This window comes from Camarhynchus parvulus, chromosome 2 (genome assembly GCF_901933205.1).
Source record: "Camarhynchus parvulus chromosome 2, STF_HiC, whole genome shotgun sequence".
NCBI lineage: Eukaryota > Metazoa > Chordata > Aves > Passeriformes > Thraupidae > Camarhynchus > Camarhynchus parvulus.
In genome coordinates, this window is record NC_044572.1 from 147,221,613 (window position 1) to 147,244,024 (window position 22,412).

The window sequence follows — 22,412 nt, forward strand, 5'->3', positions numbered from 1 at the left end:
GACCTATCAAAGATGCTATTTGCTCAGAGTCACGTTCCATGTTTCTAGCTCATATTTCACTTTGTTCTTAAATGCAAACCATGATGTCCAAATTAGACATCTTCATAGGCTGTGCTTCCCCACACCATACCAACATTCTCCTTCCATGTTTTTAAAAACCTGAATTATTCACTGTACAGCTCTGAGGCTCAGAGTTATTGGGTGAAAAGGCAAAATTACCTTTTAATCTTCAACTTTTACTATCTAAGAACAGATTGATTATGTTAGAAGTCACAGGTATTCCCTTCAGAAGCATCAAGGAATGTTTTGAAAGGAATTTTTTTGGCCTACTGAAATACAACTTGGCAGAAACAGAGTTCTCCCTAATAAAGTCTTGGCTTATTTATCTATATTTGTCTTGAACACACCACAGAAGAATTCTGTGAATTAACAAAACCATATACATTTCTGTGTAGCTGCTTAGGCCTCTGCCTGGAACAAGCCTGTAGGTGTATTTGTGCAGCAAACAAATTCCATCTGTGGGCAGGCAATAGTAACAGCACCTTTTATCACATCTTATCTGCATTTCCAGCATGCCAAAGGCACACAAGTGAGAATCCTGAACAAACAGGAAGATTTTACTCTGAGACTTACTCATTTAATTGACAACAAGAACAACAAAGTCAATTTCCAGAATGCTTCACCCTTTCAGCATCCCAATTTAGATTTTGTCAACATGAATTGCACTGGATCCCAAATGCTGAAATGCCACATTGAGAGAGATGCAGTCAGACAAGGCAACCTTACAGCTCTTAATTCCTTACAAATCTTGAATGACACCCAACCACAAGCAAGAAAGCACAGCAAAAATGAATCTAAAGACTCTTCCAGAGATTCATGAGAGCTTTAAACAGACAATAAAACACATCAGCACTTACCATCCACCAGCAGCAAGTCATTAGCTGCAAATGAAATACATTCACTTAACAAATAGGACTGGAATCACAAGTCATCCTGGCTTCGCATGAGGGAGACAGCATTAGCATTGACAAGACTCCCAAAATGAGCAAATTTAAAGGACAGGACAATTAAAATGTTAACCACTGCCTGCAGCCTTCTTTGCAAAAGTGTTCCCAACATCGCCACCATCAAACAACTGCTGCTTCAGATGGGAGGGAAGTGCCAAGACCTTGCACTTTGTTTTAATTTGAACTGGATCTGCAGCATAGGCTGGGTATATACAATAAACTGAAGTCACAGATTAACTCAGATAAACTGAACTCTCCAGACACTGCTCTGTAACAGCCAATAAAATGAAAAGATGACACCCTTAGATGTACACACACAGCTTCGCACCCTCCCCACACCTCCTGAAACAACTCAATCTGTCTCTAATAACAATCCCTGATATTTCAGATGCTGCAACCAGACTTAAACTGAGAAGCCTAAACTGCAACTTCAGCTGTGTCAGGAATCATTAATCCTTTTATAGAGTAACCAGGAGCCAAATCCATTTTGTGATGACAAACTGCAAATAAAGGGACTTGCAGGACCATCAAACATGCCAAGAGCATTGCCTCAAGATGCAAGGTAGGTATATCAGGTCAGAACTAAGTCAGAACTATATAATTTCCATATTTCATAAGGTTTGCCAAGTTCCAAATTAGAGGCAATCACATAAATCTTAAAACATGACAGTAAGAAGATAAAAATTCCCCTTGGTTAACAAACAAATGAAGACAAGAGTATACAAGTCTCAGATAAAGCAGAAAGGAGAACAGATAAAACCTCCCCCAGAAAAAGAAAATCGTTCAGAAAACAGTAATTATAGGCAATTACAGACACAGCTTTGACATTTCCACTCTCTCACAAAAATTCTGTATTTAAAGTATGAAACCAGTACAAGACAACTGCCAACTGCTGCATGCCCATTGACTCTGTGTCAATAGAGGCTGGAATGTCTTTACTCTGTGGTTATTTTCAACCTATCTCTGCAAAAGAAAGAAATTCAGGGGAGAATTTAATGATTACAAAGTGTTTTAGCAACTGACTTGCACTGAATTTTACAAATTTACTGCAAATTTGAGTGTCAGTAGATACCAAATTTACCAGCCCTCAGTTTCAGGCCAAGGCACAACGAAGCAGGAGCTTTTGCCCACTGGACTCCAAAAGATCTTTCTTTGGTTTTACTAACCAAAACCACCAATGGTTAAAACAAAACAAAACAAAACAAACAAACAAAGAAACAATTTTTTAAAAAAAAACCCATTGTCTCAGAAATGTTTGTCTAATAAAGCAAATTGGGTGGTATGTGAACAGATAACTGTGAAAACAGCAACTGTGGGGGGAAAAGAAAAGGATGTCATAGTGATTGTAAAATGTCAACAAAGACACAACTACTACAGTAATTCCAGCCAGTCTAAGCCCTAACAGGAGTGAAAGAGTCTAAAAAAGCAAGAAAGATTGCAAACATGGGACTGCTCAGGACTAATGAGTACAAAAAGCATCAAGATTAACTAGAGAGGTGGAGAAAAACTCACATACAGCAATACTCTAGCAGCTAGTGCTGGTATAGAGCATTTTCACAGAAAATAAACACTATTTTATTTTATTCTAGGTCACTAGGCTGTGACCTAGAATTTACTTTCTTTCCCCACAATACCTGGGCTGCGAAAGGTACAAACATGAAGCTGTAATAGATGTGAAAGCCATAAACAATGAATTTATTAATCTGCAGTTAAGATCGTGGATTATGAGTTTATGTCATTTTTTATCACGTTCTCTGCTGATTCCTTTTGTAGTCCAAATGAGCCTCTCTCCACCTCTGGTCCCTGTTTCTCTGAGTGGCTCCTGTTTCACAAGATGATAAAACTGAATTAAGAGCTGCCCCCTGCCCTCCCCTGTGCCCACCCCAGGGGTGCAGGACACACTGACTCAACCTCCCAGCCTCATCCCACCCAAAACCAGAAGCTATTCTTTTCTTCTGTTTGGTTTTGGTTTGTTTTTCCCTGCTGTTCTAGTGAGTTGAATTGAGTCACTGTGCCATGAAGTGACACAGCCAGAAACACCTGAGTTTCTTTCACATAAGAGTGAGAAATGAGAGATAATGTGACTAAGCAACATCTGGTAGTTTTGATAGGAACAACCCATTACTGCCTTGCCTTTTCACAAAGCCATACCCTCCTTCCTCTGTCTTTCTCTTCAGCCAATACCCATTTACCTAAATCTCATTCAATTATGAAAAAAAATGTAGAATTGAAATCCCTTCTATTTTCCCAATTCTTTTTTGACAATCTTTCAATTTTTTGGTTTATTTATGTAGTGAGGACAGGAGCTGCCTGTTAATGTGTGCTCACTCTATGCTGCTGCCTGGCACAATTTTTACAGACGGAACAATTTCTCAGTTATAACCACATGGATTTAGCCAAATACTGCACATACAGAAAGCTTGGGAAAGATGGCGTTAAAAACTGGTTTGGTTAACAAAAAGAGTAGAATTAAAATAATTTCCTGATATGAAAGAAACTGTTTTAAAAGGTATGGGATAATGGACTCCATGTGTCAGAAGATAGGAAGCTTCAGCAGCAAGACCTTGAATAAATTCTCAGAGAAGTACAATTAATTTCATTATACCCTGAGAAGAAAGTGTACCCATCAGTGTATTATTGTACTCACACTTTTCCTACGCTACATGTTTGGTGAATAAAAAGGGTTACATAGCAGCTTATTATTATTAAAATATGATTACAGTGCCTGTGTCTCCCCAAGCAGCAAAAACCTCCAAACTCATATCCTCAGAAAAATCTTTTCATTTTTATAAGCCATCTGTCAACAGGCCATTTCTTCTCTGCCTTCCCTTTGATCACACAACTCCAATTTTCTCAATGTGGCAATTAATCTCTTTTCCCCCTGATTTTTATATAAAGATATTAGAAAACCCTCTGAAGCCTCCACACTGTAGACTTAGCTAATATATGCAGACTTTATTCGTATAATTATGCTTTTCCGCCCCTCCTTTCTCCCTTCTCCCTTTCACATATCATCTATCATATCTTGTTTCAATAGGACCACATGATCTTTTTGTGCTCCCTGAGTACCTACCCAGTGTGCTACAAGCTGTCCTGTGCCAGATATAATCACCCACCACCCACAATTCTGCTCCTCAAATTACCTACAGAAATGTCCAGGCTCTTTTTCTCCACAATGATTTTATGCCTCCTGTTCATGCACTGCTAAAAAATGAATGGTGTGGATGTCAGACAGAAAAGTGGGTGCCTGAAATCCTTCACTATTTCAGCAGATTGTCTTTTGCTCACACTAGATCTTATCTCCTTTAATAATAAAAAAATATATTTAAAAAACCAAACTTTCCTAGAATGAATCTTTTGAAGAATGGGTATTGAGACAGTCTTTGGGAAAATAAAATCATCCTCCTAAGAAGCAGAACATTTAATGTGATTGGATACATCACTCCCCAAGCCTTCATTTCATGCACAAAATCTTTTTGATGCTTTATACCTTTGGTGTCACAATAAAAATATCTCCTTATTACTGAGGCACGATAAGAGAGTAAACAGCAGCTGTGTGATAGCACTGATGTAGCAGAACAAATCCCCCTGAGGATTCTTGACCTTTCAGCCTTGCTTTTCAATGCTGCACCTAAAAATAGCTTTTCTCCACTGACAAACATTACAGCTCCATGCTGCAGAATAGCAATGAGGAGCTTTATGCTCTAATGGCTTTGCTATAAATAGAATCTCTTCAATGCTAAAAGCTCTTCATTAAAAGGATTAGTGACTACAACACACAACAGGAGCAGCCAATACCAAACCTCAGGCTTTGTAGCACAGCCTGATTTTAAATATACTCGATTTTAGGTTTATGAAGTAACTGTGTAATTTGGTGAGTAAAACAGAATGAAAAATAACCCCCTTCCCCCTTCCAGACAATGTTTTGGAGGGCTGATTTTGATATAAAATTAATAGTTTGAGGAATCAGCTTTCTACTATTCTCATTTTCTCCAGTTCGATGGCAAATTGACTGTATAATGCAATGTCAAAATGGAGCACAAAGCCACAACAAAACTGATGTCAGTGCTTGAACATAACAAATGATCAGTTCTCTGCTAGAGCAGAAAAATTCCCATTCCTGAAGGGATACAAATTCTCCCAGGGCTGGGCTGTGGCTTGTCTGTGCTGCAGCAGGTGCCACATTTGGGGACAGAAGCAGGAGGGTGACAAAGGCAGAGATGACAAGGTGAGCAGCAGAATGGGAATCCCACTTCCCATGGCAGGGTAAACACTTAATAAAGCCAGAATTAGGGGTTACTTTGAGATACACTGGCAAATACCATTGGTGATGCCTCACAAATACCAAGCCATGGGAAGAAGACCAGAGACAAAATGTAATTAAAGCAGAAATAAAGCACATTTTTTAAGTGATGAGTTATCCCAACATGGCAACAGTAAAATGCTGACCAGCAAGTCTGAAACTTCCAGGAAAAAGATAAACATTACTTGCCAAATGTGAGATAAACTGACCATCTAGAAATATTAAAAGAAAAGCTTGTCAAATACTCTGTTCACAAAAATGTGTCTGAAGCATTCAGAGATTTTTAAATTTCACTGATATAAATGGTGGAGAATGAGCAGTCAGTCAAGGAAATTCAACCCCTCTGAGACTGACTGTATTTGAAAATATGCAGTAACTTTTCATATCCACTGGCAAAAGGAATCTATCCCATTCCCAGATGCAGTTTAATTGCTCCCATCTTAGCCTGGCCTGCAGAGCCACCTCTCCATGAGCCACAGCAGCCAACAACCAGCAGCGCTCACAAATAACCTCACAAACGGGCTACTGCATGCTCCAAGCACTGCTCAGTCCTGAGCCCACACAAGCAAGACTTCAGCCTCAAATAAAAGGCTATTTCTTTGAGCACCTCCATGTGTATTGAACATCTTATCCCAAAACATCCATCAGATAGAAGGTGACTGGAAGATATTTACTGAATATCAAGCTTTCAACCCACTGCAGTTCTTAAGGACAGGAACATCTGTCTGTGGAGCCATTCTGTATTTTTAATTGACAAACCAGTGCACCATCTGATTGCCCATCAATGAATTCCACTCATGGGCCTTTGATTCTTTGTTCTAAGGTTCTGCAAGTATGGTCTTGCTTCAGTACTTTTGTTTGAATTAAATCAGATGTGGTAATGTTATTCAAATTATTTTTTTTTAATAAAAGCCACAGATCTGAGTAGTTGAAAGCAATGGCACATTTAACTACATTCTGGGTTTTCCTCTTTTATATTTGTTTACTTTTAGAGAACAGAAATTTTATCAAACATTAACCAAATTTAGATTACCAAAATAACTACGGATGGCTTTTTCCCCCCTGACATTTAGACAAATGGGAAATTTTGATTGCCTGCAAAAATTGCTAATAGGCAGAACTGCATCCTTTTTTTCATTTTAAATTAGAGGATTTGCTACTAACATGCCATATGCTCTGTGATATGTTTAACAGAATGTTACACTTCTAATTGCATACCAATCAAGGCCTCATATTTTTCAACAATTAGCAGAGTAAAGTATAAATTTCCTCGTGTCGTTGGCGCTTGCAGGCATCCAACAGTGCCTACAATATTTTAATCCACACTTCTTCCAAATCCCAAACATGATTTCTCTTCAGGGAGAGACCTCCAGATACAGGAGACTGAAAAGGAGAGGGTGGGGGCAGAGGAGAAAGAAAAATGTATTTCTAGAGCACCATCCTTCTGACTTCTCAGGATTTCCCACAAAAGTCTAAGATATTCAACCTCAGAAATGGAGAGGGGATCTGAGCTGGGGTTTTATGTGAATCTCTTCATCTCTTCATAATGTCTTGACTGGATTATATATATATATATATATATACATATATATATGTATATATATATATATATGAAGAAAGAAAGAATTCTGCAGCTATTTCTGACATCTTAAGGATCATACAGAATGAATTTATCTGTACGTTCAAAAATCACCCATTTTCAGGGGTGAAGAAAGGAGATGTCCTCTAGTCTTGGCAATTACACCTAGTTTGAATGGAGTATGGGAATGGAAAAATCAGGAAATAGCTCTCCAGGTAGATCTTGGTAAATTTCATTTTTAGGTAGCAGAAGGTATTCAATCCTGATTTTCACCATACAGTTTTCAACATTTTCAAGACATTTTATGCTGATTATAGCTCATTTTTAATTCGTATCTATTAATTTGCTTGCTAATATTCAAATTTCACTAACAATGATGAGTCTTCCCATCATATCATTTATTATTTGTAATGGAGCACAAGTGAACTACCTAATGAATAATAAGATGGCTTGGATTCATTTTAATCCCTGTTTCAAAACAGAAAAAATCCCCAATGACTTTTCTCCTAGTCATTATCACAGATAAGTGAAATTTTACAGAGTAAAATATTTACTTGTGTTTATTCCTGTGTTTGCAAACTTTAATAAATTCAGTTTGCCAGCAGAATATAAAGTAATAAAATTGAAGACTGGATAATCACTGCTTATAAAGTTGGTTGCAATGTGCTATTAATTAGCACATACCACGTACTCAAATTTCATTTCTAGTGAAATGCTCAGGGCCAGTGGAAACTTTACACTGGAAATATTTGAAGCTGCACATGAATCTCCTGTTTTATCAGTGTTATGCCAGAAAACCTCGCCACACAGCCCCCTCTCTAGATTTTTGCCTGTCTGGAAAGGCACAGGAGTCATCACTATGTTATTTCAGTTTAAAGCTTTTTCTTAAAGGTGGCTCAAAAACTTAATTACTGCAAGTTTATGTATAAATAGTACCATCCAACAGTATTACCTAATGGTATACTGGGAGTAAATCTGAATGCTCTTAGCATGAACTTCTGGGAATAAAGACAATAACTGAACAGTTGAGGATCACATTTGGAACCTGTGCCACTGAGAAATTTCCCCAATCCATACAGAAAACAGTGAGGTTCTAATTAGAGGAGTAAACTATAATGTGAGAGAACTGATGACACAGCCAGCCTGCTTCAAAAGCTCTGAGGAGCAATGTTTTAGAACCTACAGGCCACTAAATCTGAATAAAATGCAGTTCCCGGGCTAAATGACATCTCTGGTTTTCTGCAATTTTTTGGTCCCTTCACCTTTAAATTTAGACATGTAACAATTTTCTGCTGAGTTCATACCATCAAAATATCCAACTGAACTTAAGGTCTGCCGATTATTATGGCAGTTTGGCAAACAAACAGCTCCACAGTCTGAAACTCCAGTTGAATGACAGAGGTAAATGCCATCTGTGGTATTTTACATAAATTAGGTAAAATGACTGGGTTATTACCAAGTTGCCAGCACCAGATGAATATAAAAGACATTTTAAAGGAGAATGAGAAGGATTAAGAATGATGCCATGCCATACATCAGAGTTGTTGGTGATTTCACTCAATACATAGCCTAAGAAATTATTTATTACACTAGCAGGGGGTTTGTGAAGGTTAATTCTGCATGATGAACAAGTGGCTGGATTTGTGTTATTCTCTCAAAATTGCAGAAGAGTTTCATTGTCTGCCACTGTGCCTTTTGAAGAACAGCTTCCAGATTATCAGCGCCAACCTCGATTACGAGCTGCCTCCCCTACCAGATGTGTATCACTCCATGTCACACTCCTGCTCATTTTCACTTGTCTGATTCATGCACAGCATTCTCAGAGGTACAAAACCAGGTGCTGTGACAGCCACAAAGCCAAAACAATTCCTCACAAGCAAGCAATCCTGTATTGCCGCTTTGTCATTCCTTGTCTTGTATCATTCCAGAATTTTTCTTACCTTTGTGTAGCATCTATTTGTTCTGCAGGGATTTCTGAGTATTAATGACTCCAAAGAACTGCACTACAACCTTCCCAAAAATGCAGTTATTGTGTAAGGAAAACTAACATAAACTTGAAATTCACTTGCACATCTGGGGTTGCTAACAACTGTTAAATTTCCAGCCTACAAGGCTGACACTGCTTTATTACACTATTGGTCATGGTGCTGAGTACTTGAAACTTGAAATTTAATCAAAATTAACTCTAATGATTTTGGTGTTTTAATTATTCTGTATTTAATCAAAGTGACTACATTATCATCAATCCTAAACATCCAAGATCCTACTAGAGATACACTAGAGAAACACAGCAGCAACTTGTCAAACACTGTGTTGTAGCCAGGCACCAGCAACTCTCAGATTGGTCTTGTTCATAAACTTTGGTATGAGCCAGAAGGTTTAACAAGCTGGATTTACTCCATCACTGCCTGTTTCAAACTCCTGCTTGTGAGACAGGCAGTGCTGGTCTCAATAGCTTACATCATGTTCTGTGAAATACTAAATATTCACTATAACTTGGTGGTTAAAGAAGGACAGCAGAGATCCTTGGAAATGATAGCACAGATTCACTTTAAGGTGGATCATTAAGGGTCCATGTCAGGAATAATGCTACTGAAGATCTAAGCTTGTCAAGCAGATCTAAGAAAACAAAAAACCACACTTTACACCAGACACAGACAAAGGCTACTGAGATAATTGTGGGGTGAGAAATAAAAAAAAAAACCAAACCCTGTGCTATCAAAGAGACTGGGAGAGTTAGTCCTGACTGCTGTCTCAACATGCACAAAAGAAAGAGCAAGAGTGATAAAAGGCAAACATAAGAGACTGAGAAAAGCTATTTCAACTAAAGAACAATATTGACATGAGAACAAAAGAGCTGGAAATGAGTCACAAATAAATTTAATCTTGAAATTCCTATTTGCAGTAAGGATCTCAGACGGAACTCAATAAGTTTACAAAAGGCTCTACAAACAAAATTATATTGAGACACCTTCTGCAGTCTACTGAATTAAATAACATGAAGATGTATATTTCATGTTATGAGATTAATTTAAAGCAATATGCAGACAAAGCACAATCTACTAAGTACCCATGAGCAGAAATCATCTCCTTCAAACACAGCCAAAATGTCTGACAAAAACAGTTCATAATTAGGGAATGGTGAGCACATTGCTGATTAATACCTTCATTAGGAACAGATGTTCAGAAACTCACTCGTTGATCCAGCAAAAATACATACAAAATTATAGCTGCTAGGAAAACAGAAGAGGTCATTTTGACTCTAACAGGCAAAAGTTCAGGTTGTTCACTCCAACTGACAGCTGCTCGCTGACCTTATTTCCATCCCAGCCTCAGACCTGAGATTAGACTTCTCTCTGGCTTTTATTTTCTGTGCTTCACAACTGCTTTCTGGCTATTTGGTTAGTGAGATAAACCTGGATGTTTGCTTCCTGGAAGTGAAGTGTGTATGGGAAAAGAGAGGTGATGCAGTTTGTTGGGAGCCAAGCACCACGAAGGAGCTCAGTGGGCAGGACAGTGTGGACATCCAACCCTGTGGGGTCAGCTCCTCTTTTGGGGGATTTACACCTGGGCCTCAATTACTGGGCACAAAGAAGGAGCTATAAATATGTCTCATCTCAGAGAAAGGTTCCAAGTGGCCCAATGCAGAGGTGCAAAGTTGTATTTTACTCAGCCTGAGCTCTGAGTAAGGCCAAGCCCCAGCCAAGAAGCCCTCCCAGGTCTGGGCTGCTGATTACACCCCAGAAGGTGAAATCTGCAGCTTGTGAGCAGCCTCAAAGCAGCTCTGACTTCATGTCCTGCTAAAACAAATTTACTAAATGCTCCCACAGCTGGGAGCACTGATGGAAGGCTTCCCACCAGAACCATCCGAGGCTGGGGGCACCTGATTCTGTGCTCAGGTTTCTGATTTATGGTCTCCAACACTTTCAATGCCTGTGTTTTTCCTTTAACTTCAACAACTCAACCACATCTTTCACTCAGAAAACTTACAGTTGACTCTTTATCAAAGCACAGAAATGTAATTATCCTCTGACACTTCTTTTAATTATTGAGGATTACTCCTGCTGCCTTTTCTTTCTTTCCTGAAGTTTCCACATGAGGCAACCAATTACTTCTCTGCGTAATTCCAAATACTGTCAAGATATTTTACCCTTTCCATATCCTACTAACATTTTTAATTGACTCTTCCTTATTTCATCTCATGTGTCTGGCCTTGATATAGAAATTCTGTAACAGCTCTGTGTCTGATATTATTGAGCCACAACTTCATATGACACTATGCAAAATGCTATGAGTAATAAAAACCAACTCAAGTATCATCTGACAAAAGTCCTTTTGTACAAAGCCATCCTACAGAATGCATTTGCTCAGTTTCCCTTTTATATTCTGAGATGGAAAAAATGTCTCTTCTCCTTCTGTAACTTTTTCTAATGTGTCCACAGGTAATGAGAAATATTACTAAAGTGACCCTGAATTTATGCTTAGTAAGGAAACAGACATTATATAAAAAGTCCAAGCTCCTTATTGAGTATACATTATGAATAAATACAGACAATTAAAGCACAGAAAATATTTTCTGTTTCACTGGCTCCTTTTGTAAAATCAAATCAATTAATGATTCAAATCAAACAAATGAAATTAAGTTTTATTATTTAAATTAAATTCATTAAGTTTCTTAATCCAAAGGTCTGGGATAGAAAATAAAAAACAAAAGTAATACCTAGTTCTGATATTGTTTTACTAAAGGGACAACAGGGAGATGCAATAGACTAAGAAAAATCACAAAATGGAGGGAAAAAATCTCATATGCTAAAAAATAGACAGCTAGATGTCAAACTTGAGAGAGACTGAAAAGGAGAAAATGAGAGGACATGAAGGAGAGCACTTCAGTCAAAGCATATGTTTCTTCATACAAATCTGTCTGCTCTGATCTCTGTTTGTGCTGCTGAGGTTTTGACAGTTGGAAGCCATTAATTTCAGAATTACAAGGCTTATTGAGCTGGATTTATGGTCTTTGCACTTGGTAATTCACTTCTGCTTCCTTGATGAACTAAAGGACTGCTTCAGAATGAACAATGAAAACAAAGCCGACTTCCCTCTCCTCAAACATCTGGAGAACTTCTGCTGATGGAAGGTCATGCTGGCCTTAACCAATGAGTCAAAATGCCTGAGGTGGGGGAAGAACTTGTGGAAATCCTTGGAGAAAATTGCTTTTAGTAGAACAAAATAAGAGGGAAATGTTCAATTTATCTTGATTAAGTACAAACTTCAAACTACAGCAGAGTAGATAAACACTTCTACTGAGAAGATGTCACAGTCCAGTTAAATAACAAATTTTCTTGGTGAAAAAGGGCTGATCCCAAGCACAGAAGAGCCAGTGAGGCAGCTGCTTTCATTTACAGCATTCCTGGCTTTCAGTCCCAAGCATGTGCATTGGTTTTTAAGTGAAATAAAACTGAAGCTGAGAAGAGTCAGCAGCCAGAGGAGGAAAGCTCAGTGTCAGCCCCTGGAGTGAGGTTCCCCTCCTGTTTATGGCCCCAAATCAATCTCATGTAAAACCCGACCTACCCAGGCCATTCAGAGTAGTTCTCCACTACAATTAGCATATTTTCCATTTCTCATTCTCTACACACTTAACTCTACAATTCATTTAATTGTTGGGCAATTAAAATCTTACCTGATCAAAGCATTTTTTCTTGCTTCTCTTGTTAATACATACATCTTCTGATCTAATTTCCATTTTTAAGTTGTCCACAAGCTGAAACACATTTTTTTCTACATTTTTATTCAAATGGTATTTTCTATGTTCATTAAAGTAATAGAAATCTATTTCCCTGCAGATTCACTGATATTTTTTCACCAAGTACCTTACAAGACAGCTTTTTTGTCTTTTCAATCTTCTTCCTTACAATTATCTTCACACAGTTCTTTTTCAACGTGTAACCCATTGTCATAATTATTACAGGAGCTTTTCATTTTTTAATTTGGATGTTCATTTAATCTATTATTCAATTTACTTCTAACAATACCTAGAAAATGAAGTACCTTGCATAACTGCATGACAATTTATCATCATTATGGTGTTTCTCAATCACCTATTATGGCTTAACTGAAATGTCATAAGGAATACTCCTATAAAGAAGTAAATAAGGCATGGCTGCTCTTTTTTTCCCCTTTAAAAATATAATGGTTTTCTAAATTAAATATTGAACATAGTCACTCAAGAAAAAAAAAATGTATTAGGCCTGATCAAGCTTGAATGAGTTAGTTTTCCTTCTTCCAAAATGTCCTGTTTCTTTTTCTCTTTTTTGTATCTGATTAAACACCTTTTGGTACTTTCCTCTCCACCAGTATTTCTACTGGAATTTAATTCTAAAGCCCTTAACATCGTGCTGAAAGCCATCTATGCTCCCATGCCAAAAGTTGCCCTACTTCAGCAATTTTTCTGCTCTCCTGGTCTTCTGATGGATTCCTGGAGAACAGTCAACTTTTGATTTTGCTAATTAAAAAAACTGCATCTCAGAGATACTGCAACTCAAAGCAAGCAGACTGTAGATCTTCTAAATAGTGAACACAACTCACTCACCAGATTTTCTCAACTTTGGAGAATTGATGAAATTTTATTCAGTGTAATACCTTTATAGTATAAAGCTGCTAATAGTCCTCATTCCTAGATCACCTCTGAAACTACATTTTCTTGTTCTGGTTTGATTTGAGCTCTTCTGGTAAGAAGTTTCATTAGAGGTTTGGACAAATGTCACATACACCTTTCCTCACAGCTGTATTACTCTGGTGGCTCAGAGTAACACCTAATTAAATAATTTCCAACCACTTCAGACAGCTGAACTTGTAACAGATTTCTGTGTTACTTGTCTCAGAACAGATAAACACCCTTTTTGGACTACATTTCATCCATTTCATTAATGGCATTTGGTTTTTGAGATTACTGAAATACTGTAGAAATACAGAGGGAGACTTTTGGCCAAGACTTGCAGCAGCAGGATGAAGGGAAAGGGTTTTAAACTGAAGATAGCAGGTTTTGATTGGACTTAAGGAAACAATTCTTTACAATGAGGGTGGTGAGACAGTGGAACAGGTTGCCCAGAATATCTGTGGATGATGCTGGACCAGTAATTAGACTTCTCCAGTATTTATTATCCCATTTTCCCTCCCAGTCTTCTCATTGCTTTGTTAGAAGTGCTGGACCTGAAGCTCCAGCTGCCAATCTCTTCAGAAATCTGCTATGAAGTAACCACTGGCACTCATACAACCTCTCCCAGGCCATTCCATAAGAGGTTTTGTTGATTTATTTTGACTTCAGGATGCTCTATTTATTCTTAGCATCTTTCCTTTGAAATCACTACTGATCTGGTTGTATCTGAAACCTTTTCTGTGTGAGTTTTTCTTTTCAGTTTTGAGTAACCAGGGCTTGGGTAGGAATCAGAAACAACAGCTGCTTCAAAACACATCACACAACAGTGTGTTTTGACATGAGAGACCATTATTCCTGTGCCAGATGCCCCAGTTTCATCAAGTTAGTCCATTTTTTTTGAGTACTACCCCAGTCCCTCAACACTTCCCAGGAACTAAAGCATGTTGCTTGCTTGACATTGCCAAAATATCCTCCAAAACAGCCTGCACACAAGCTGCTAAGATATGGAAGTGTTCCCACCTCTCTTGGATCTTAAAAATAAAAATGAAAAACCTGAAGATTTTTCTAAATGGATGAGAAAGGTCAGTTACCTTGCAAAATGTATTTATCACCAGATTGCTTCTCAGTTTTGGTTGTCCTGTGAATCAGACTGTGATTTTCTACCTTACAGACAGCTTATTCTTGAGATTTCCTGGCTAATGCTCTTGGGTTCATCTTTCCAATGATGACAATGGCCAGACTACTGTAATGCTAAAATAGGAAATAATTGTAGAATATTTTAGTTTGGTGAACAAACACAGTAACATTCACCTTGTTTTTCAAGGGCAGGCCCTTATATAGCCTGCTGATTTCTTTGCATTTCCAAGCCTGTATCTATATAATTTAAATTATCCTGTCTAGGGCCTAGGTGAGGTTTGTTTATTGAAATAGAAAGTAAAATTACTTCCTTACAGTTCCCCATCAAGTTCAGTCTTTGAAAACATATCCAAGACGGCCTTGGAATTTCAAATATGGAGCAGCAACATTGTAGAACTGCCCTGGCTAAAACCAGACTCTGAATAATAGTCTTGTGTGCAGAGATCTGGATCATTTTAACTAAGCCCATGGGGACAAGATTGTCCAGGGGGACATCCAAAACACAGCTTAGAGGTGCATAATTTACTCACTGGTAAACACTACAAAATATTTTCCTGTGTATTTGGGATGCAGTGATCTCACACTGCTGAAATCCCTTAATCACATGAATTATGGAAAGAAAGATTTAATTATTGTCTAGGATCAGGCTGGAAACTACAAAATAAAATTGGTGTGCAGCTTCAGTAATTAATGTTAATATCTACAAAACATAAAGCTGTGAAAATTGATTATGATTTGGTGCTCTCTAAAACATACAGTTAATTATTAAGATAATTTATTTTTAAAGTAATGCTTCCATAAGATGCTTTGTGAAACTTAACCAGACTGAACTTCCAAACAAGCTGTCATGAACCATATGTTCATGAAACATTTCAAAAGACTTTAAAATCAACATCTTCTATTGATTCCAGCTACCTCTAAGGAACAATTTAACACCACCGCCACTTCTGAGTTTTTTAGTTTTCTCTAAGTACAATACTCTTACATGCTGCAGTAGGCACAGAATTTATTGTGGGCCCATAACAAGGAGTGCAGCATTTTCTGCCAATAAGTAAATAATCAAGACTTTGTCTACTGCCCATCCCTTTTCTTATTTATGACCTGAGTAGCGTCCAACAGCAGAGATTTCAGTTCTCCTGTAATCACATACTAGGAAATAAAATGCTCTGCATTGTGCAAAGGCATCCAAGTACACTTAAACTGTACTGAAATTCACATTTTTTTTAATGAAGAAGAGAATAATAAATGAAATGAATGAATGAAATAAAAGAGTGAATGGAAGCAAAATCTATTTCTGGACTTTTTCCATGGTGAAGCTTGACAAATGCATGTTTCTTGGAACACTACTGTTAGTAATATTAGAGCTCATGCATGATCATTGATTTTCAGTTATTCAGTTAGTTGCTATGGAGAAAGAAAAGCATTTATTTGATATATTAAAACCTCTAGCACTTTTCAGTGTCTACAGTTCTAAATTCCTAAACCAATTTTCTCCAATAAATCTTCCCTCTTATACTCATGAGGGTCATCAGGGAAAGATGTCTATACCTGGTGCTTGCAGGCAGTGAAGGAAGTTAAGTTTATTTCACTTTATGTAGGAGAACTCAAAATAAGTTTCTGTTGTAAAAATTGTTTACAGCATTCAATGTGTCAGGAGCCTCTTGTTTCAGAGGAACCTCTCACTGAATGCAGGAATATCCCAAGCCCAGCCTGCTCCAGGGTCAATCAGGAGCCAATTTGAAACTCAGTTCAAGTTCAAACTCTACTTCAAGTTCAATAAAATCTGGTGCACACATTTGTACCTAAGATAATTTTGCTATGGAAATCAGCAGGGCACCATCAAAACTGAGAAGTGTTCCCTCCTGGGATTTTGCTTGCTTGCAAAATCAGTAGCATAAATCAAATGAAGATTGAAAAACCCTGCCCAGGCAGCAGCTACAGATGACTCCATCAGATCATTTCCAACCCTAGCACGGCACAGGCCTTTGAGGAGGTTTGGTTCTCCTCATTATACTCTGCAGGCTCTGCTTCCTTGATTTAATGGAATTGATGTATTCACCTCAAAACCACATCTATGCCTACCTTTGGTTTGGTGCCCAGCTGTAAAAAGAAAATACGTCATAAATTTTAGAGAACATTGAAGCTGCTGGTGTTGAGCAAGATGATGCTTTTCAATTATATGTGATTTACTCACTTGCCTCACAGACAACTTCATTTTACTGAAATGTCCTAAATCTTAAAATCAATTCTAACAACATATTAAGAACTCTCACTCCAGCTTTTGGAGTATTTTCTTTTTTTATGATTCCTCCTGTTTTAAATACTTTTCCCTTCCCCAGTCATTAAATTACAAAACAAACTCTTCACTACAGATCAGTTTTTTCCCCTCTCTATGATAAATTTCAAAGGTAACTTCTTACCCTCAGACCAAAATTTCAATGTCACCGACTTTTGATTCTATTCTTTGCCTTCTATTTAATGAAAAAAAGGACAGGATTGTCAAATTTAAATGAAAAATTATTTCAATATGCTTTCATAATTCTAGAGATGTAATATTAACTCTTATATGAATTAAATATGCCAATTTTAAAAGGAGTGTTGGAGTACAGCTTCTACAAATTTGAATAAGAGCCAGTCATTTTTTTAATCAAAACCATGTTAAATATTCATTCATGTTTCACTGTGAGCACTTATAATAAAGTAAACCCATCGATGTGACCAGCAGTGTAGCAAACTCCTTGAATAATCATAGAATCAATTTTATTGCATGAAACTAAGCCAAATTTTTAGCCAATTTATGCAAAGGCTATGTCATAATGATGGCCAGTAGTAAAGAGTTCATATTAAAACATAAGTTATTGCTAACATACAGAAAAACAAAAGCCAAGCCAGGTTGTAAATATAAACAGTGTAATGATTAAAAGAAAAAAAATCCAGCTGATGCTACAATATTACAGTATTTAAAACTCTTAACATGTTTCCATGCCTGTAAGAATCGAATGGGAAATGTATTCTGGCACTGACAGAGAATTTAGGTGCAAAAGAGAGTGTGTGACATTGTCTAAGTGCCTGTACAAGGCACACACATCCCCTGGCTGTCCAAACATTTCAACAGCTCCTCATTACTCCCACCTACCAATCAATAATAACAATCTCTTAATTCTTCCTGCATCCCACACATTATTAAAGAAAAAATCCTCCTGTATTGCCAAGGTACAGTCTGGAGGAACTGCAGGAGCTGCAGGTAGGGTTACCTGCCTACAGCACTACCAAATATTTAACTGCTAAATATTCCAAAATATGGTGAACTAAAATAAGCTAAAATGTCTCCATTGTCTTTAATTTTGAATTTTTGCTTTTGTTTCCAAGTAAAATCAGGTATTTAACCAAAATGTCCTTTTCAATAATCTCTGCAGTTAACTACAGCTTCCACATGGACATACTTTGTGTGTTATAAAAATAGATAATATTCATTAGCAGTTTAGGACTGGGAATAATCAAACAAAGAAAGTTAAGTAGACTTCTGCAAAACTGAACTTTCGACTAGGAGATATAATATAAAAGTGGTAGCAAACCAAGTGTCATGGTTTGACGCTGGTGCAATGCCAGTGCTCCCATGAAAATACTTTCTCTCTGGTGTCTGCTGTGAGATGTGACCAGGAACAAGCAAAACAGGCTCTTACTTAGAAATAAAGAAAAGAAAACTTTATTAACTAAACTACAAGTAAAAAGAAACACACAGGGAAAATGAAAACTTTCTAAAAACATTTCTTCTTTCTCCTACTAAATTCTAATACATCTATCTCTTAAATTCCAACTCTCGGTCTATCACTACCTTTTAGATAATCAATTCTCAGTTCATCAAGAGGAGAGGAGTCTTTTTTGTGCCATAGGCTTCCCCAGGAAACACCGTTGAAACCTCGTGTGTTTCCATGTCACTCGTGGCACCACCCGGAGAACATCTGCAATCGTGACCTCTTCCTTTCATGTCCAGTGCTCTCAGCACTGAACATGGACCAGAGCTGCTTCTAGGGTCGTCCTTTTAAGGATGCTTTGTCCCGTTCCAAAAAGAGCACAGTCTCACCTTTGGGACACCTGTCCCCCCCAAATTTCACCCCCTGGGGCCGAGGGGTACCAACACTGAACTTTCTTGGCTCTGAGCCATCGCCTCCCCCTGGATGCAGTCTCTGTGTCACAAGGAAACATGGTTCTGTCCATGGCTAGAACAAGAAGAGTCTAGCTAAGCTACTTCATCATCTCTTCTCACTTAAGATTCTTTACTCTTCCGCATTTTTCACTTGCCCAGACCTTCACACTTGCACATTTCCTTCTTCCATTTCATCTCTATCTCTCTTCTAGGAAAGGTTAATGTTCTGCAAAGTTTTCATTGTCTGAAAAAGCGTTAAAAGCTCCCACAAGCAGCCGGACACCTTCTCGCTGCACACCACCCCCCCACTCCTTCTCCTTCTCGGCTGTGCTGCCGGCACATGTTATCAAGTTTCAAGGTAGCACAGTCCAGGCACAGGCTGTACTCTCTCTCTCTGCTGGGGGGCGGGGGGGTCCTGCCCAATGCCTCCTGGTGCTTCTCCCACCCTTCCATCCTTAGGGCCTCTTCACCTCGCATCTCTGTCCAAGCCCGGCCTACCTCACCCGGCCCCATGGCTGCCCCTGCCCCGCCCAGCAGCAGCAGCTGGACGGGGGAGAGATCCGAACTCTTTCCCCGCCGAAACCCAAAGAGAACTTCCCACGGGAGTGCTCCACTTTTTAACCCCTGTGTTCTCAGAGCCGTATCCAATGTCTCCAGTGGCCAAACCAGGTGCCAATATTCAAATCTAAACACCTATTAGCCTGACTACTTCATTCCCAGAAAACTTACTTCCTCTCAAACCACAACATTCAATATCCCACAGGATCTCTCTTTCCCTGCTTTGCTCAGTGTAGAAAATTAAAATGTACAACACCATCAGTCAACAGCCTGTGCTTCAAAAGATTTTGCAGCTATGAAGCAGAGAATATCACAGAGTTTTGGCTGAAAACTCAAGTAACTGGGACTCTTTAAGTGAATTAATCAGCAGCATGAGAAATAACCAACTCCACAGGAGATTTTGTTGTAAATCAGTGCTATGTTCATGTTTTTCAACCAGTGCATCAAAGATCACTACTCAGGCAGGAATGCCAGGCATAACTCTATGATTTAAAAACCCTCTTTTCCTAAGAAAACAGTGGAATTTGGCATAAAGAGAATTAAAAGGAGCAAACCAAGGGTACAGGGAAAGAAGTAAAACACGTTTTTCATCCTTAAGGTGATGTCTTCTGCAGAAGTGCCAAGGAAGGTTTTCCACCACGGAGCTCAGGTTACAAACGTACTGATGGTCAAAGCCACTCTGCAGAGCCAAGAAGTGACCACTGAGCTCAGAACACACAAACCACTGACACAAACTCACTGGTTTTACTGGTCCAGGGCAATCATGGCCAAATCCCATCAACCCTACCAAAAAATGCTGCCAAATCTTTGAATCCCCTGAAGAACTGAGGCCAGGTAAGCTTAATTTCAGAGGTAGCCGATTATGGCTAAAGTTGGACATACTTACAACAAAATACTTTAAACCATTTTTAATCTTCTTACTTATACACAAAGGGCTCACAGGTTTTAACATATGAGTTGAGGGTGGTTAACACACTTGAAAAAGACCAAGGAATTAAAAGAGTGCACAAACAATGCAGTTTGGGGTCATTTCAATTTTAATAATTAACACAGGCAGTAGTGACGGATCATTGCTCCTCAAAGTTGCTCCTCATTAGGTCATCAAAGTATTAAAATATGGAGCATAGAGTTAAATTTGCTTTAAAAGCAAAAGCTTTGGCAACAATTTGCTGATGACCTGGGAACTTTACCTGAAACTTGCAACTCACATGGAAGTGTTGAGGATGAAACATCCCATGTTCCAAAGCCTCTGAACAAGCCTTGTTGAGAACCTCAGACAGAAGTTGCATTATTATGACTCTTCAAAATTAAATTAATTCAGTTTTTCATTGTGGGAACATAATTCTAAATGGAAAATTAGGGCAAGTAATTCTTCTGTGCTACCCAGAGTAAAAACATTTTCTGTACCTCAAAAGTTAGTAATGCAATTGTCTGGACCTTAATAAGAAATATATCACAAGAACATTACCATTCATATGAAAAAAATCAGAGAAATTACTTTAAAAACACACACTGTAGGAAAAAGGGGAAATTTAAGTAGCAGCCACCTCTCATACAAGACAACTAGAACTGAAAATTACAGGAAAAAGTGCACAGTCAGGTTTCCTATTTACTACCAACCAACAGTGGTACTTAAAATAAAACAGATATCAATTCTACATTTATCTTCAGCTAAGTAAAACACCTAAAGGAAAATAAAATTCCTATCAAATTCTTCGCTATCACAGACTGTCAGTAAATGAAAACATTATCATTCTCATGCTGCTGAAAATTACAAGCCAGTAGATTCTCTATAAAAGATCATCAATCCATTTTGACAGCACTCACCCCACTGGAGAGGAGCCAACTGCAGATGCTCCAGGACCAGCTGATTCAGAACCCCTTCCACACTTGCCTCCCCTTCACGCTTCAAGGAAGGGTAAATTGGAATTAAGGAAAATTTTCTTTCAGAGAGGAAAAGGGTATGTGATATGCACAACTTTTATTATTGCAAATCAAAACTGCAATCTACAGATTCATTAATATGGTTTATTAACCCATCAATTGACCGACAGTAAAAGTACTGCAGTTGATATCTTCTGAAAATAAAAATTTAATTCCACTAGGATGGTTAAAGCAAAGGTAAAATATACTTGAACCATAATAAAACACGAGGGTAAAAAAGTCTGGGAGCTGCAAAAATGCAAAACCTTTAAGTATGTGGTGCAGGATGAGAATTCAGAACAATAAATTAGGAACAATCTGAAAACAAAGAGGTTAAAATTTGATAGGACTATAGAAAACAAAACAAAATTTAACAGGGCAACAGAAAACAGAACAAATGTCTGCTAGGACAGCCCTGACTGCAGATTTGGTGCCAGTTCCATGGGATGTTGGACAGTGACAGTGTCATTACTGAGGGCAAACATCACACCAGAACCACAGGCACAGAACCTCCAAGCTTCCCTTTCTACCCTGCATGAGCTCAGAAACAGGCCCAGATTGAAAAGAGAACAAATTAGAAAATTGTTCTTACTCTAAGGACAGCAGAGCACTGAAATAAACTGTTGTGGACAGAAGAATCTCTTTTAAAAGGGCTTCAAAACAGCTTACACAAGTGATAAAATAAAAGCATAGACAATATCCAGTGTCATATAAAGCCAGCATTATCCACTTAAACAAATTAATAATAATTTTGTGTGATGAGTCAATCAAGATAACATTTATTTGTAACAGGAAGAGTGCTGGATTTCTTTTTTCTAATTCCCTGACTGCAGAAAGGCACTGAGTTAACAAGGCTTGGAAGCACATGCAGATGTCAGCACCATCCTGTATCCAGACATGTGTCCCACCATAATTAAGGAATAAGCTCCTAGTGAGGTTCATCAAGATTTCAACCAGCTACTCCAAAAGTACTAGAACCCTGGTCCTCAAAAATACATCCAAAAATAAAAGAATATCTGAGCTTTTATCAGCAGCTTCTCAATGTGATCAGTCCCTTTTCTGTAAACTCTGGAGATGGACACACAGCATCTGACTGCTGAAGTATA

General features: G+C 38.1%; 1 protein-coding gene across 5 annotated transcripts in view; it reads right to left on the reverse strand.

Annotated features, from left to right (window-relative positions):
* The window catches only part of TRAPPC9 (trafficking protein particle complex 9), a 441,577-nt gene that overhangs the window by 213,338 nt on the left and 205,827 nt on the right, over positions 1-22,412 (reverse strand). For 4 of the 5 annotated variants that reach the window (XM_030943200.1, XM_030943197.1, XM_030943199.1 and 1 more), the window contains one exon: positions 21,211-21,301. In XM_030943200.1, the coding sequence (XP_030799060.1) occupies positions 21,211-21,301 (91 nt within the window). Of the gene's footprint in view, positions 1-18,502; positions 19,296-19,374; positions 21,302-22,412 lie in introns of those variants that run through there. The other variant, XR_004060513.1, reaches the window with a different exon arrangement.